This window comes from Taudactylus pleione, unplaced genomic scaffold (genome assembly GCF_031769625.1).
Source record: "Taudactylus pleione unplaced genomic scaffold, aTauple2 ptg000428l, whole genome shotgun sequence".
NCBI lineage: Eukaryota > Metazoa > Chordata > Amphibia > Anura > Myobatrachidae > Taudactylus > Taudactylus pleione.
This window is the reverse complement of record NW_028284830.1, coordinates 2,249,444-2,265,012: the sequence shown is the minus strand read 5'-3', so window position 1 is coordinate 2,265,012 and position 15,569 is coordinate 2,249,444. Positions and strand designations below refer to the sequence as shown.

General features: G+C 48.3%; 1 protein-coding gene across 1 annotated transcript in view; it reads left to right on the top strand.

Annotated features, from left to right (window-relative positions):
• TIE1 (tyrosine kinase with immunoglobulin like and EGF like domains 1) overlaps nt 1-15,569 on the top strand; it is a 98,456-nt gene that overhangs the window by 49,210 nt on the left and 33,677 nt on the right. The window contains exons 4-10 of the mRNA XM_088447312.1: nt 910-1,065; nt 3,367-3,498; nt 3,854-3,994; nt 5,467-5,595; nt 9,006-9,151; nt 12,026-12,170; nt 13,904-14,062. Coding sequence (XP_088303438.1) covers nt 910-1,065; nt 3,367-3,498; nt 3,854-3,994; nt 5,467-5,595; nt 9,006-9,151; nt 12,026-12,170; nt 13,904-14,062 — 1,008 coding nt within the window. The remainder of the gene's footprint in view (nt 1-909; nt 1,066-3,366; nt 3,499-3,853; nt 3,995-5,466; nt 5,596-9,005; nt 9,152-12,025; nt 12,171-13,903; nt 14,063-15,569) is intronic.

The window sequence follows — 15,569 nt, the reverse complement described above, 5'->3', positions numbered from 1 at the left end:
CTGATGTCTCAGCAGCCTTAAACATGACCCCAGACCACTCAGTACAAAATGTTTTGCATCTGAGCCTCCCACATTTACTACTGCAACTACCGTGCTGAATAAGTTAATTTGGGAGGATGGTGTTTTATTCATTAGCCGTTATTTATATGGGTCACTAATATTGCACAGCACTTGACAGAAATTAATTATCATTTACAACAGCCCATGCCCCTTGGAGCTTACAATCTAATTTGCCTACCACACAGCTCCACACTAGGGTTCATTTTATTAGAAGCTTATTAAGCTAATACTGTAGTATGTTTTTGGAGCTTGGTAAGGAACCCATGATGCAAACCTAGGGAGAACATACAGGCTTCATAGGTCCCTGACTCGAGCGTTCGCCAGGCAGATCCACTTTGCCATAGATACAACTATGAGTATCATGTGACAAAACCCATTGTGTTTGATAAAGGTGCTCCAGCCAATTAGCTCCCAACTGTCATCTGTTAGAAAAATGACAGTTGGGAGCTGATTGGCTGGAGCACCATTTATCAAACCCAACGAGTTTTATTTTATCATTTGTTGTGAGTGATAACACTCGTTGATACATAAGGCCCTTAAAAGGCAAAACCAACCCAGCTTTGCCTTTTTAAATTATTACTGCTAGAAATCAACAGGTTTATATGGCGAGATTGCGCCAGTTCACGCAAACTGCCCCCTATTACATATTCCTCTATTTGTCTTACATAGTGTAGAGTTCACAATTACAATTGATTATGCTGAGTTACGTGTTGAAATTGGCGCATATATTCATAGTCCTGACTGGGAGCTGCAGTGTCGCCGTTTGCCTAATCCTGGATAATAGTGGGATTTACCTGGCGATTTACAGAACCTTCCATCTTCTAACACTATCTAACGCTTACGTTCCAGGAACCATATTCCAGACAACGTACAAGAATGAGATAACTGATGGGAGAGCAGTACTGACGTTCCAATCGGTGCAGCCCAACCAGGCCGGAGTGTACAGCGCCGCATTCATGGCGGCGAGTCCCCTGGCCAGCGCTTTCTTCAGGCTCATCGTAAGAGGTCAGGAGTGGAAACTCTCAACAATGTTTTATAATATTTCTGTTTAGAAAACTGCTGCATTTGTGCCAGATAAGAGCAGAACCTAATCTCCCCCTCCCCGCATCCTAAACCTATCCTCCCCCTCCCCGCACCCTAAACCTAACCCTCCGCTTCCCCGCACCCTAAACCTACCCTCCCCCTCCCCGCACCCTAAACCTACCCTCCCCCTCCCCGCACCCTAAACCTAACCCCCTCTCCCGGCACCCTAAACCTAACTCTTCCTATCCCCGGACCCTAAACCTAACCCACCTCCTCCCTGCACCCTAAACCTAACCCTCCCTGCACCCTAAACCTAACCCTCCCCGCACCCTAAACGTCCCCCTTCCCACATCCTAAACTTAACCCTCCGCCTCCCGGCACCCTAAACCTACCCTCCCCCTCCCCGCACCCTAAACCTAACCCCCCCTCCCGCCACCCTGAACCTAACCCTCCCCATCCCCTAAACCTAACCCACCTCCTCCCCGCACCCTAAACCTAACCGTCCTCCCCGCACCCTAAACCTACCCTCCCCCTCCCCGCACCCTAAACCTAACCCCCTCTCCCTGCACCCTAAACCTAACCCTCCCCAGACCCTAAATGTACCCCTCCCTGCTCCCTAAACCTACCCTCCCCCTCCCCGCACCCTAAACCTAACCCACCTCCTCCCCGAAACCTAAACCTAACCCTCCCCGCCCCGCACCCTAAACCTACCCTCCCCGCATCCTAAACCTAACCCTCCCCCTCCCTGAACCTAACCCTCCCCAGACTCTAAACGTCCCCCTCCCTGCACCCTAAACCTCCCCTCCCCCTCCCCGCACCCTAAACCTAACCCACCTCCTCCCCGCACCCTAAACCTAACCTTCCCCCTCCCTGCACCCTAAACCTAACCCTCCCCAGACCCTAAACGTCCCCCTCCCTGCACCCTAAACCTACCCTCCTCCTTCCCGCATCCTAAATCAACCCTCCCCCTCCCTGCACCGTAAACCTCCCCTCCCCCTCCCCGCACCCTAAACCTAACCCACCTCCTCCCCGCACCCTAAACCTAACCTTCCCCCTCCCTGCACCCTAAACCTAACCTTCCCCCTCCCTGCACCCTAAACCTAACCATCCCCAGACCCTAAACGTCCCCCTCTCTGCACCCTAAACCTACCCTCCCCCTCCCAGCACCGTAAACCTACCCTCCCCCTCCCCGCACCGTAAACCTCCCCTCCCCCTTTAGTGCCTAACTGTAAACCCTCCACCTAGTGCCTAACCATAACCCCAATGCTAACCCTCCCCCTAACCCTCTTGGGGATGCCTGGCCCGGGATTCTGACAAGTGCCGAGATTCCGGCAGCACATTCTGAGCACCGTAATCCTCGCAGTCGGGATATTGACCACATCCCATTGTAATCATTGGGCCGCGGTAGATTTCCTGTTATTTTTTTAATGATCCTAAGTGAATGTAACGGATTAAGGGCCTGATTCAGCAGCAGCCATAATACCGATGTTTACTCAATTTGCGCCATTGTTTGCCATTGCGCATGTGTAGAAGTCACACTGCTCATGCATGGCGAGTATGCACGGACAGAGGATCCATTTGAAAAATGAGTGACAGGCATTCAGCATTTGCGGGAGGTAACAGGGGGGTGGATAGAAAAACGCAGGTGTGTCAGATCGTTTAAACGCCGTTACATGGGCGTGCATAAATCAGCCACTGCGATCTCCTACGCAGCATGAGAGCCCTCTGCGTGCCTGGAGAGACGCAGTGTTTGAGGCAGGTCAGACCTACCACAAGATGGCTGCTTGATGTGCGTCGAAGGGTCTGATGTTTATGCTGGTCTGCGACATTGGACAGCTATGAGAAGGCAGTAGTGGGTGTCTCTATGCTGGCCGTGCTCTGGCAGGTATTAGCATATTTTAGCAACTGCGATCCGTAAGCGATTGCCTTTGCGTCCGCTGCTGAATCAGGCCCTAAGTGCATTCTCTTTACTAACTACTGGTCAGTTACAAACGGAATAAGTATGAAATTCCGACACCGGAAGCCCTCTTTGGTGCCTATCCCTAACTCCCCCTCCTCGTAGCCTAACTCTAACCCTTCCTGGGGGGGTGCCTAATCTCCCCATGGGGGTGCCTAAATCTAACCCCCCATCCCCAGGGAAACTGCAATACTTTCCAGGGTCCTATCCGCCGGCAATTTAACTACATCATGTTACAAACATTGCAGAATAATCATTTATTGATGACCGTGATATACTAAGTTAATTCTCTTTGTTTTAGTAACTACATTTATATTTTTATACAGGGTGCCCCACTAATAAGTGGGGTCCATCGTGCCAGAAGGACTGTCCTGACTGCCTAAATGGTGGAGTGTGCCACGACAGCAGCGGGGAGTGCATCTGTGCCCCTGGGTTCATGGGACCACGCTGTGAAAAGGGTACATTAAGTTGTGTTCTAATATCCATCCATATACCTGTGTAACAGCAGCACTCAGCCCACTTTCCCTCCATCTTGTCTTCAAAGCGGTTTTTCATATTCATTTACATTACACCTAACCCTCCACTGACTAGTCCTTAGCTGGGGGGTGCTCACACTCCTTCCTCATCAGTCAGCAGGCCCTCGCTCCTTGGAATGACTGCGATGAGTTGGGAGTGTTAGGTTGGCTCACAGGGACATATTGACCCATATTACAAAACTGGGTGACAGACATTTCTGTAAACGTGGCACAGGGAAGAGAGCAACCTTTCCTACAGAATTCCATCTAATACCTCAAAATGTTTTTTTTTTTTCAGCCTGCAGAGAAGGGAACTTTGGCAGAAACTGTCAGGAGTCGTGTAAGAAAGAACAAGGCTGTAAGGGGCTGACTTTCTGCCTCCCGGACCCCTATGGATGCTCTTGCGGCAGTGGTTGGACCGGCTCACATTGTCAAACAGGTAGCGAAGCCAATCTGAGCGGCCGTATTCTATCACTCATAAAGAAGTTTGATTATCTATATGTACAAATGTGTCCATATACATCTAGCCTCCTTGCGCGTTTAACAGCCATTCTAGTCGCGCCATGCCGAGGAGCGACTCGGTAGCGCTGAGCATCTTCGTGCAACTTTTTCCCTTATTCGCAAAGTGATGTGAAAGTGATTTCGCGGCACAAGCAGCTTCTGCGGATTACAATGATATGCGGCATGCCTATATTCTGTGTGCGACTGCGGTTCTATCTGTATGGGGAGCGCTACGTTACACTGTCACAGCCCCTGACACTGTAACGTAGCATTTCGCAGACAGATGCACCCGCAGTCGCCCACAGTACATAGTCACGCCGCATATCATTTCAAAACTCTGAGATAATAGGAGAATTGTTTCGCCAATATAATGTGAAAATTAAATGATACATAGGCTCCTAAGGCCCGTATTCAATTAGAAGCGAAAACCTGAGATCCGCAAAAAAGTATTGTCGATTGCGACTTTTCGCCAGGCGGAAACTTATCTCCATATTCAATTCCATCCGCTTTTGGCGTACGCGAAAACGCAATGAAATGTAATAGGCGAAAAAGATTAGCTTGTGAAAAAGTGCAAAATCACGATTTAGGGGTGCAGAGGTGGGGAAAACTATCTGCACCCTTGGGACAGCACCTCGAAGGATAACTGCATTAAAAAAAAAAAGTGAGGAACATCCCAAAAAAGCACTTTGAAACAGGGGGGTGAAAAAGTGCAAAGTGGGGGTACAAACTTAAAAACTAGCGAAAATAGACATTTGGGGGTCTGCAAGTATGGGTGAGGTGGTTTTGTGATTGCAGGTGTTTGCTGAAGGTGCGTTTTTTACGTTTCTTATAACTTTACTTTAGCAACTTTTATACATGCATGCACCCATTTCAGGTACCCCAAATTTACAGGACTACTTATTGTCTCCCCAAAATACTGCTTTATACCATTCTTCACCACTTGTGCAAAGACGCTAATTAGAGGCAATTGTGCGAACTTAAGTACCCCAAACTGTTTCATTAGGGCTAATCGGGCACTACTACATTGATCCCCAAAGTTTCCACATGTTTTTGGGGGGTTCAGCCTGAGTTCCCCGATTCTGTCACCACTTTTTGCATATCTCCATTTTCGCATCTTTTGGAATTGAATAAGGGAGCGAATCGCCGGGACGCTCACGATAAGTTTCCGCGGCTAAAATACGCAATGTAGGCGAAAAGTCCGGCAGGCAAAAAAGTATCGCGGGTGCGAAACTAATTGAATGCGGGCCTAAGTCTTTTATCTAACTGCATATATTCTGCAGTCCCCAAAAACCTGTTGACTTAGGCAGCGATCTGTAACGTTTTATTTTCATGAGCTAAGCTCCTATTGGCCTCACCCTGCAGACTACGTTTCATGCTTTTTGTGTGCTCACTCTATTTGCATATCGACAGCCTGCCCCCCTGGCGAGTACGGCGCAAACTGTGCCCTGAAGTGTGAGTGTGAGAGTGGAGGCTCCTGTAACAGGTTCAGTGGCTGCGTGTGCCCCAGCGGCTGGCATGGACAGCATTGCGAGAAATCGGGTAAGGTCTATACTGTTTGTGGCATGTTTTATATGGTCTGAGAATCTTTATCTTGTTAGTATTCGACTCCTGCTTGGGTCTATTTCTTCAGTTTTGAAGTGAGCAGCAATAGAACATCCTGTGGCCAATCAGATACCAGTAATCACCTGAGAGAGCAGCACAGAGTAATTCAGGCTGTGTGTGTGCTGAATATATAGGCGGCAGTGAGATTTTGACAATGTTCAACAAGGTTGGAAAAAGATTCGGGTCTATCAATTTAACCTTTCCTAAAAGTTTAAAGACTCTGCTTCCCATTATTGTTTACTTCAGTATATTTTCCAGCAGTGATTAAACAGGGATCCTTGTCAGTCTTCTATGAGGAATTTTTTTTCTGTCCAAATGCAGTACAATTACCTTAATATTAGTGAGGATGATGAGAATGTTATTTGCAGAAATGTATGGCATGCCCATAGACCATAATACAACAGTGCCCACTTGTGGCCAAGCTATTGATAGCAGTGTGGCATTCTGGCTTTACCAACTGATAACATTGGGCCTAATTCAGCAAGGAACGCAGTTGCTAATACGCACGCAATTGGCTGATTGTTGCGTTGTGCGCGTGTGTATGCATGGCAGTGCGCTGACTAGCTATTGCGATCGGGACTGCGATTGCAGAGGTTACGCAGACCAATGGCACAGTGATTGACAGGAAGTACCGTTTGTGGGTGGTGACGAGGGGGGGGGGGTGGTCGGGCGAACACAGGTGTTCCAGTGCGTTGGAACGGCGTTGCAGGGGCGTGCATAAATCATGAGCTGTGGATGTGCAAAAATATGCTAATGCAGCTGCGGCCGGGACTTGTACTGAGACTTGAACCGGAGCCTTCACAGGTTTCTCCAGCTGCGTACACATATGCAGCATTGGACGTAGATCAGGCAATCATCGACTCCTTGAGCCTATGGTCACTCAGAATGGGCGCCGTGACTGAGACCCCGGAGCCATGTTAACAGCATATGAGATAGCAGATGCAGGATGTGACACCCCCCCGACACTCCCCATTCACACTTACCGACTTTGTAGAAGTGCTTTCCAGGAGCAGCCCGGAGAGCTGCTGCTGCCGCAGGCCGGTTTGAGGGGCGGGGCCGGACTGTTGCAATAATTAGGCCCAACCCATTTCTTCGGGAAAGTCTGCAAGGATGGGGTGGGGCTAAATGACGCAAATCACTTCATTTAGCTCCGCCCCTTACTCGCGGACCCGTGAATTCCCCTTTAAATCTCTCCAACCTGTCTACACTTCCAGAGGTGCGGGGGGGCTACCTAAAAAATTGTGAGCCTCCTGCAACTTCCAGGAGTATAGGCAAATACTCCCTCCCTGTCACTCGCACTGCGATTAAACACTTGCAGCGTGCAACTATGGTAGTGTACCTTGACACATGTACAGTGGCAAAGAAGTTGCTCCAAAACATCGGCATAGCGTACAATCCTGAATCAGGCCCACTGTCCCTATGGGGACCTAAACAAGATTCTGTTTTTATCCACCATTTTCCAATCAGCCCTACCATAAACCCTGCCCATGGCATTCCCCAGCACACCACATACTATACGTTCCCCAACATTATGTCCCCCTTTCCAGGGCCAGTTCCAGGGGTAGCTGCGCCCTGTTCCAGATGGGACTATGGTGCTCTCTAGTCACGCGCAGCGTAGTCACAAGCGACTAATAAGGGGGCATGGCCTAATTACCATAAGCCACGTCCCCTAAGTGACGTTATTTGGGGGCGCTCCAGCATGGCACGCCTCCCGTGTAAATTCAGGCTGGGGTTCGAGCCTAGCACTCCGTCACTAGCTGGGCTTCCCCCAGCCCTCTCCCAGCACTGAATGGATGCCGCACGTATGCGCACAGCATCCATTCAGCTACTCCGGGGTCCCGCACCACCGCGGGGGTGCCCAACCTCCCGATTTGATCACCTGCGGGACACTTCGGACAGTGCTGTTACGCTGAAATCGGGATGTTCGGAGGGGTGGACCCTCTATGGGGTGGCGCCCCTGTACGACTGCACTGGTCGAACACCCCAAGAGCCGGCCTTGCCCCTTTCTCTCCTGATACTGTTAATAGTCCGCTAAGTGATGGGGATCATTGGTTCTTTATATGAGACTGAAGATAGTGACATTACCCACCACCATTTTGCTCCTTCCCTTTGCTGATCCGAGCGCTCTCTTTAAAGACTGCTCTTCTGTCATTAGTAGTTCAGTAACAGCGAGTAAAAAAAACCCCAAAACCATAGGGCTGCTTAATGAGTGCCCTGGCTGTGCCATAATAAGACATATATTGCATTTTTGTATTCTCATACTATAGGCTAGAGTTTCCCAAATCTCCACCATTGCAGACCAGGTTTTAGGGATATCCATGCTAGAGCACAGGTGACGTAGGTTTAGGGACTACGGGGTGGGGAGGGGGGGGTTAAGGTTAGGCTTTGTAGGGGAGGTTTGGGTTAGGCACTAAGGGGGGGGCGGTTATTTTTAGCCACCAAGGGGGGAGGGTTAAGTTTAAGCACAAACAGGGAGGGCTAGGGTGCGGGGTTTGGAGGGTTAGGGTGCAAGAAGGGAGGGTTAGGGGGAGGAGGGGGGAGGGTTAGTATACTTACCTGACCCCTGTCGGGATGCCATTATACCATTATATAATTTATAAGATCTAAAAATATGTTTTTTTAAATTATTGGTAATTTGAGTTAAAGTCTGATAATATCCGGGCCACCTCTCTCTCCGGGCCCGGGACTACAGGCCCAGCAGTCCCCCCCTGATGGCGGCCCTGGCTGTTGGAAAGGGAGGGACTGCAGCAGATAGCAGATACCTGCTCAGTTCCTTCTCCATAGATTGGGTGATACTAGATCATACTTGCCTACCCTCTCGATTCGGCCAGGAGCCTCCAGAAAATCAGGTGCCGCTCCCGGACCCCCAGAAAGGCAGGCAAGCCTCCCGGCAGCTGCCGGCCCCTCCGCCCTCCCCACGCGGTTTTAAGAGACACTCTCGCAGCAGGGGAGGCCGATGATGCGTTTCACGCTGAGTCACGTAATTTTGGCCCCGTCCCCTGCTTCACAATGGCGGTAATATCGGCATTGTGTAGCTGGGGCGGGGACAAAATGACGCAAACGCGCGGCGACGCCCCCCGTTCCGTCCACAAACATGTCTGGCCACACCCCCTATTCCGGTCATGCCCCCCTGCAATGCCGATCTGGCTGCTCCCTCCTGGAATTTGCGGGTAGCCCCTTGAAAACGGGTGTTTTCGGGGGAATATGCTGCAAATATTTAATGATAAATAGGCCCCTATGTAATGGGAAATATGCTGCCCCCCACATCCCAACACTATTCGTATGAGGGTATTATGGTATCTCATTTCATTGAGTTGTTAAACTTTTCTCTAACGTTCTCATTGCAGATCGACTTCCTCAAATCATCGACCTTCGACCCGAGGTTGAGTTTAATTTGAATTCCACAGCAGTACTCACTTGTGCCGCATCTGGTAACCCCCAGCCTGTCCGGGAGAGTATCGTACTGCGCCGCCCTGACGGTTCCGTACTAGTTGTAAGTCCCAGCTCTCAGACACCGCTAATAACAGGGCCGCAGGGGAGGCTTAAAGGATGAAAATAAAAGAACAAAAATTTGTGAAACTTTGTAGTTAAAACACAAAAAAAAACATTTAATTTGACGTCAGTGATTTTAATAGGGTTGCAGTACTAATGAGAATGATACGCTGGCTGAGGTCAGGAAAGGGCTTTATAATAAATGAAGGTCCTATATGTAAATATAAAATGTAAAGGAGCAACTAGGAAGCACAGGCAGTAGGTGCGAAGTGGATAATATTTATAAAATTAGAAATAAGAATACAATTACAATAATCAGCGCTGATAAAACACAGCATTATAAAACTAAAAGGCTGATCCTGAGACGCCGACAAAGTGGCTCTAGCTGCCGGCAGCCGCGTCGGCCTGATATACTGCCTTAACCCAATGTGAGCGGAAGCCCATGCCACCCATTGGTTTTACACTGTCGACTGTGACCGTCATCATTAGTATCACGTTTGCACTGGCCGCATGCTAGGTGCAAAAGATCCGCCAAAGGGTTGGGTATGATATGTCAAACGTAATAAAGTCGACAGTCATCTTGTTGACAAGAGCATGTCAACATGGTCATATTGTAGACGATAATGTAGACAGTCATGAAATGACAACATGTTAGAACGTCGACATATTGTCCCTAGTGGCCCAGCATTGCCCAATATATAGTGCCCCCGTAGTGCCCAATATATAGTGCCCCCAGTAGTGCCCAATATATAGTGCACCCAGTAGTGCCCAATATATAGTGCCCCCAGTAGTACCCAATATATAGTGCACCCAGTAGTGCCCCTTATATAGTGCCCCAGAATGATGAGAAATGGTGATGTCATGTTGACACGCCCTATTTTTCAGCGCTTACGCCCCTTGTGGTATGTGACCACACCCACTGTTTTCGGCGCACACACATGGTGGGGCTCCATGTTTCATCTTGCCCTGGGCTCCAAATACCCTACTTATCCCTCTGGTTCCCGTCCAGATCACCCTATTCCACGGAAAGACAGATTCCGACAAATTCCATCCAACTCTTAATAGGATGTACATACGTAAATATGCATTAATTCGCATCGGCGCATGTGTTGTATGCCAAAACTGGCTGTGCTAACAGATCCGTCCAACTCAGATTTAGGCCCGAAGTATCAATACAAAGGCAGTTACTAAGGATGAGGGGACGATACAGCGCACTGTGCGTACACACTGCATGATGAAGTAGGCGATGGCGCGATGTACCATGCCATGCTCACATTGTACACAATATCTTCTGATTGACCATGCTGCAAAACCAACCAGAGGATATTGTAAACGACCTGTGGGAGCACGCAGTACACACTGGCCCTGATTCAGAGCCGGACGCTCTGACAGAGCGCTCGCTCTGAATCAGGGCCGGCCTTCTTGTTATTTAGAGCGGCCTCCAGGCAGCTCGCATAGCTGTGGGCGACCACCCACAGCCATAGCGAGCGGCCAGAAAGATGTGGTAGGGTCTCGTTGCCGCAAGCCCCAGAGAGATTTCGGCTCTAACAGAGCCGAAATCTCTCCCACTGACATAACTCGTGATGTCAGTGGGGCCGGCCCCAAACGGAGGCGTTCACATGGGAACGCCTCAGTTTGGGCAGCCACTCCCGTGGCCTGCCCACAAAAGGGGGCGTGCTGTCACTCAACATCAACAGCACGCCCCCTTTGGTACGAGACCCGGAGCGACGGTTTGCCCGTCGCTATCCGGGTCTCGCGCATGCGCACGACGGAGCCGGCTCCGTCGTGCGCATGTGCACTGGGCCACCATTGACCCGCTTGCGAGCACATAGTGCGCAAGCGGGTCTGAATCAGGCCCTCTGTGCGCTCTACATGATATATCGTTCCAATTTGCCTGGAAATTACATATCGTTCCGATACTGCTCAAGTGTGTACCCAGCCTTATGTTAGGCTGAAGGTAGGGTTACAGTTACGCTGTGATTAGGGGTAGGATTACAGTTAGGCTGCAGTTAGGGTTAGGCTGAAGGTAGGGTTACAGTTACGCTGTGATTAGGGGTAGGGTTACAGTTAGGCTGCAGTTAGGGTTAGGCTGAAGGTAGGGTTACAGTTACGCTGTGATTAGGGGTAGGGATTACAGTTAGGATGCAATTAGGGTTAGGCTGCAGTTAGGGTTAGGGTGCAGTTAGGGTTATGACTAGGCTGTGATTAGGCTTAGGTTGCAGTTAGGGTTACGATTAGGCTGTGATTCGGGATACGGTAGGCTTAGTGGTACAGTTAGGCTGCGGTTAGGGTTAGGCTACAGTTAGGCTGTGATTAGGGATAGGGTAGGCTTAGTGGTACAGTTAGGCTGCAGTTAGGGTTATGACTAGGCTGTGATTAGGGTTAGGGTAGGCTTAGGTTGCAGTTAGGGTTACGATTAGGCTGTGATTAGGGATAGGGTTGTAGTTAGGCTGCGGTTAGGGTTAGGCTGCAGTTAGGGTTACAGTTAGGCTGTGATTAGGGGTAGGGTTGTAGTTAGGCTGCGGTTAGGGTTAGGCTGCAGTTAGGGTTTTGGTTAGACTGTGATTATGGGTGGGGTTAGGCTGCAGTTAGGGTTAGACTGCATTTAGGTTTACGGTTAGGCTGTGATTATAGGTAGGGTTACAGTTAGGCTGCAGTTAGGGTTATGCTTAGCCCCATGGTCGATATGCTGAATGTCAAAATTCACAATGGTGACATTCTTCCAATGTCGACATTATTTCAATGTCGACAGCTAGCCTATGTTGACATACTTAATGTTAACATTCAGACCATGTCGACATGGAGAATGTTGTCATTCTGGACGTCAGCATTTTATGGAACCTGATCTACCCCTGCTCACTCTCGTCCCCCCTAGGCCAGCCAAGCAGTCCTGGATTCGGAGCGCAGCACCTGCACATTCACTGTTCCTTCCATAACGCTGTCTGACAATGGGATTTGGGAATGTCGTGTATCTACCAGCGGCGGGCAGGATAACCAAAAATTTCAAGTGTACGTCAGAGGTAAAACAATCATTTATTTTATGATGATATTGTCATCAGGCCACTGATTGGTTACATGGACATCTATACACTTTAAGAACTTTCTCACAACTAATTTACACCGTTCAGCAACTATAACTCTCAGCATGTTCCTATAGCTCTCAGCATGTAACTATAACTTTCAGCATGTAACTATAACTCTCAGCATGTACCTGTAGCTCTCAGCATGTACCTATAACTCTCAGCATGTACCTATAGCTCTCAGCATGTATCTATAACTCTCAGCATGTAACTATAACTCTCAGCATGTAACTATAACTCTCAGCATGCATTGCCAGACGCTTCCTTACTCTTCCCTTAGAGCAGAGATGGCTCAATAAAATTCATGAGAACAGAACCTGAGGACCCCACCATCGCCGGCCTAAAACCATTGATTCCACAATGTTGACATAAGAAAGCTGTTTCTATAAAGCAAGGATGGGGAACCTCCTGCCCGGGGGCCGTATAAGGCCCCTGGAATCATTTGGTCTGGCCCTCTGAGCTTTTTTCTGCTAGCCTCATCTGGCTAGCAGGGTGGCTATAATGGCACCCTGCAGCCACAATCTATGCAGCAGTGCCACCTGGAGCATCCTTAGGGCACTTCAGACGGTCACACTGCTGCCCTTACAGCTCCCCGGAGCATCCTCAGGATGCTGCAGGCATTGCTGTAATCACCAGAGATTGTGGCCCCGTTCCTCTGTGACAACACACAGAGGGGGCATGGCCTGCACCAGGCCCGCAAATAATGTTATATATATCAAATTGGCCCTCGGCAGAAAAAAGGTTCCCCACCCCTGCTATAAAGCAAAATCTAGAATTTCTTTCATTTTACTGCTATCACAATTATATTTTCCTCCCATTGATTGATAATATTTGGGGCATTTACATCTTGTAATATATTGCAGGCCCCTAGATTGTAAGCTCCTGGGAGCAGGGTCCTCCTCCCCACTGTCTCACAGCCTTCTTCTCTAGCACTTCTATGACAGCCTTCACCTTCCCAGCTGTATTGTGTATGGAGAATTGTGTTGCTAATTGTTACTTGTGCTCTGTTTATATATTGCTTACTGTACTGTACTGTAATGTAATATTCTGTGTACCCTTTACTGTATGTAAGGCACTGCGGACCTCTTGTGGCGCCCTATAAATAAAATGTAATAATAATAATAATTTAGCCCCTTGGGGCATGAGGCTATTGAGGCTATTGCCTAGGTTGCCTTCTCTTTGAGACATCCCTTCCTGTACGCACCAATACATGTTGGACTTTAGCCATAGACGTTTCATGGAATTTGTAGATATCTGCGTGTGTACAGTATGTGCAAAATATGCAATCAAATGTGATTTTATTTGATGGATTCAGGATCTATAGAATTCAGATTGGATGAGTTTAATTCTGTTTTTGCTAACTTAATACAATAAATGTTTGTGTCTATGGTGTCATTGTTCAATTCTTCACTGCAGTGCGCGTATTCTGTATATGTTGTATATTTCGCATATGTAGTTTTTCTTATGTACATGCTCTTAGATTTTTTAGAGCTTCCAACTATGGTTGGGTTAGACTAATGACTGGAACAATGGTTTCCATCAGTGGTCCTAAGGGAGCGTTTCTCAGTACAGAATTAGAGGTTCTCCTCCCCCACAATTTCAAATATTTTCTGGGATTCACTGAGAACTGCTGAATAACCTACTTCACTACAGTACGCTATTTTCTGTTGCAGTACCTCCGCAACCTCTGGAGCCGCCGCAACTGCTGGACAGGCGCAGCAGGCAGCTGATCCTGGCACCACTTCACCGTTTCAAAGGAGACGGACCAATTTCATCCATTAAGCTGCTATATCGGCCCAAGGAAAGTAAATCGGATTGGTCTAACATTATAGGTATGATGCTTTCTGGATCTCACTTTAAACTCAAGGTTTTCTTTATTAGGTTATATTGACTTGGTCCATCTGGGTGTCTGATGTGCTTGGTCCTTTTGATTTGAAACAACGGGGCCGGGGGCTCCACATTATAATATGCACGCTCTGTTATTACATTTAGGCCCTGATTCAGAGTCGGACGCAATTAGCGCTCGCTCGTTCAGAAAAAAGGGGTGGCTATTCAAATGAACCGTTCGCTCTTTGCGGTCTGTTCACGCCTCTAGGTCTGAACGAACGAACAAAACTTGCGGTCGTTTCTTGGAAAACTACGCCCCCTGGCCGCTCGCATCCTACGTCATGTCCGCTATTTATTAGATTAATCGAGTACATCGACCAGCGTATGAACTGCTCGCTATTCTTGTGTTTGGTTTTTCCTACCACAATCTTGCGAGCAGTTCTGGCTATAAAATAACCCAGTGACGTGGTCAATGATGCTGCTGTATTAATTATGCACACCCATAAAACGCCTGTTTTGACCTTTAAGCACGCCTGCGTTCTGATCTCCACTCCCCGTTTTCAAGCACCTTCCCCTGTTACCACCCACATATGCCTCCTCCTGTCACTCAAAATAGCAGGCATTCGCTATTTAGCGAACAAACGATTTTCGGCCGCACTGAATGGTTCGCGCATGCGTATTACGATCCGTACGCATGCGCAGTTGTGCAAACATCGCTCGGAACGAACGAGCGGCCGCTTACGAGCAGCTCTGAATCAGGCCCTTAGTCTGCCCCCTTATTAATTGAAACATTAAGGGGAACTCAGGATTTTATTTACTTCAATTATTTTGATTTAGTTTTCCTAAATACATTGGTTTACATCTGCATATCTATGGTGTCAGTTCACTTAGATGCTATGTAAGATTGGGCTTTCCAGCACAATGTTTGGGAGATATGCTGTGAAAAGGTAGGCAGAGCGAGACTCCATCTTGTGCAGGCCTCATCCTTGAACATGTGACATCAATATATCACAACGATTGGATGGAACCACCGGTACCAGCAAGATGCTGAGCACCATGAACATTCTAAGGACTTTCTCTGTGGCCCACTAGGCTGCATAAGCCATATACAGGTGCTATGGGGCAACAACGGTGCTGCTCGTAGGCTCTGCACTGCTTATACATCCATAATTATAGCCATGATGGTAGGCTTACATTGTGTATTTTACTGCAGACCGCCATGGGGTTGCGAGGTAATATGCATAATGTAGTGTGCCATTGCCGGCGTTCAAATACTGTTCCGGCACATCGCCAGCATTGCCCGTGCCTCACTTCTAATTAAAATCACCCCTATTTGTGTTTTGGGCCTTACTTTCTTACTTAACAACCAATCATATTCTAGCTATAATTTTATAGAATGTATTATATAGATGATAGCTACACTCTGATTGGTTTCTATGGCCGACCACTCCACTTGACCTATTAGAAGATTTGATAAATCTCCCCCTTTATTCTCTAAAACGAAAACCTATT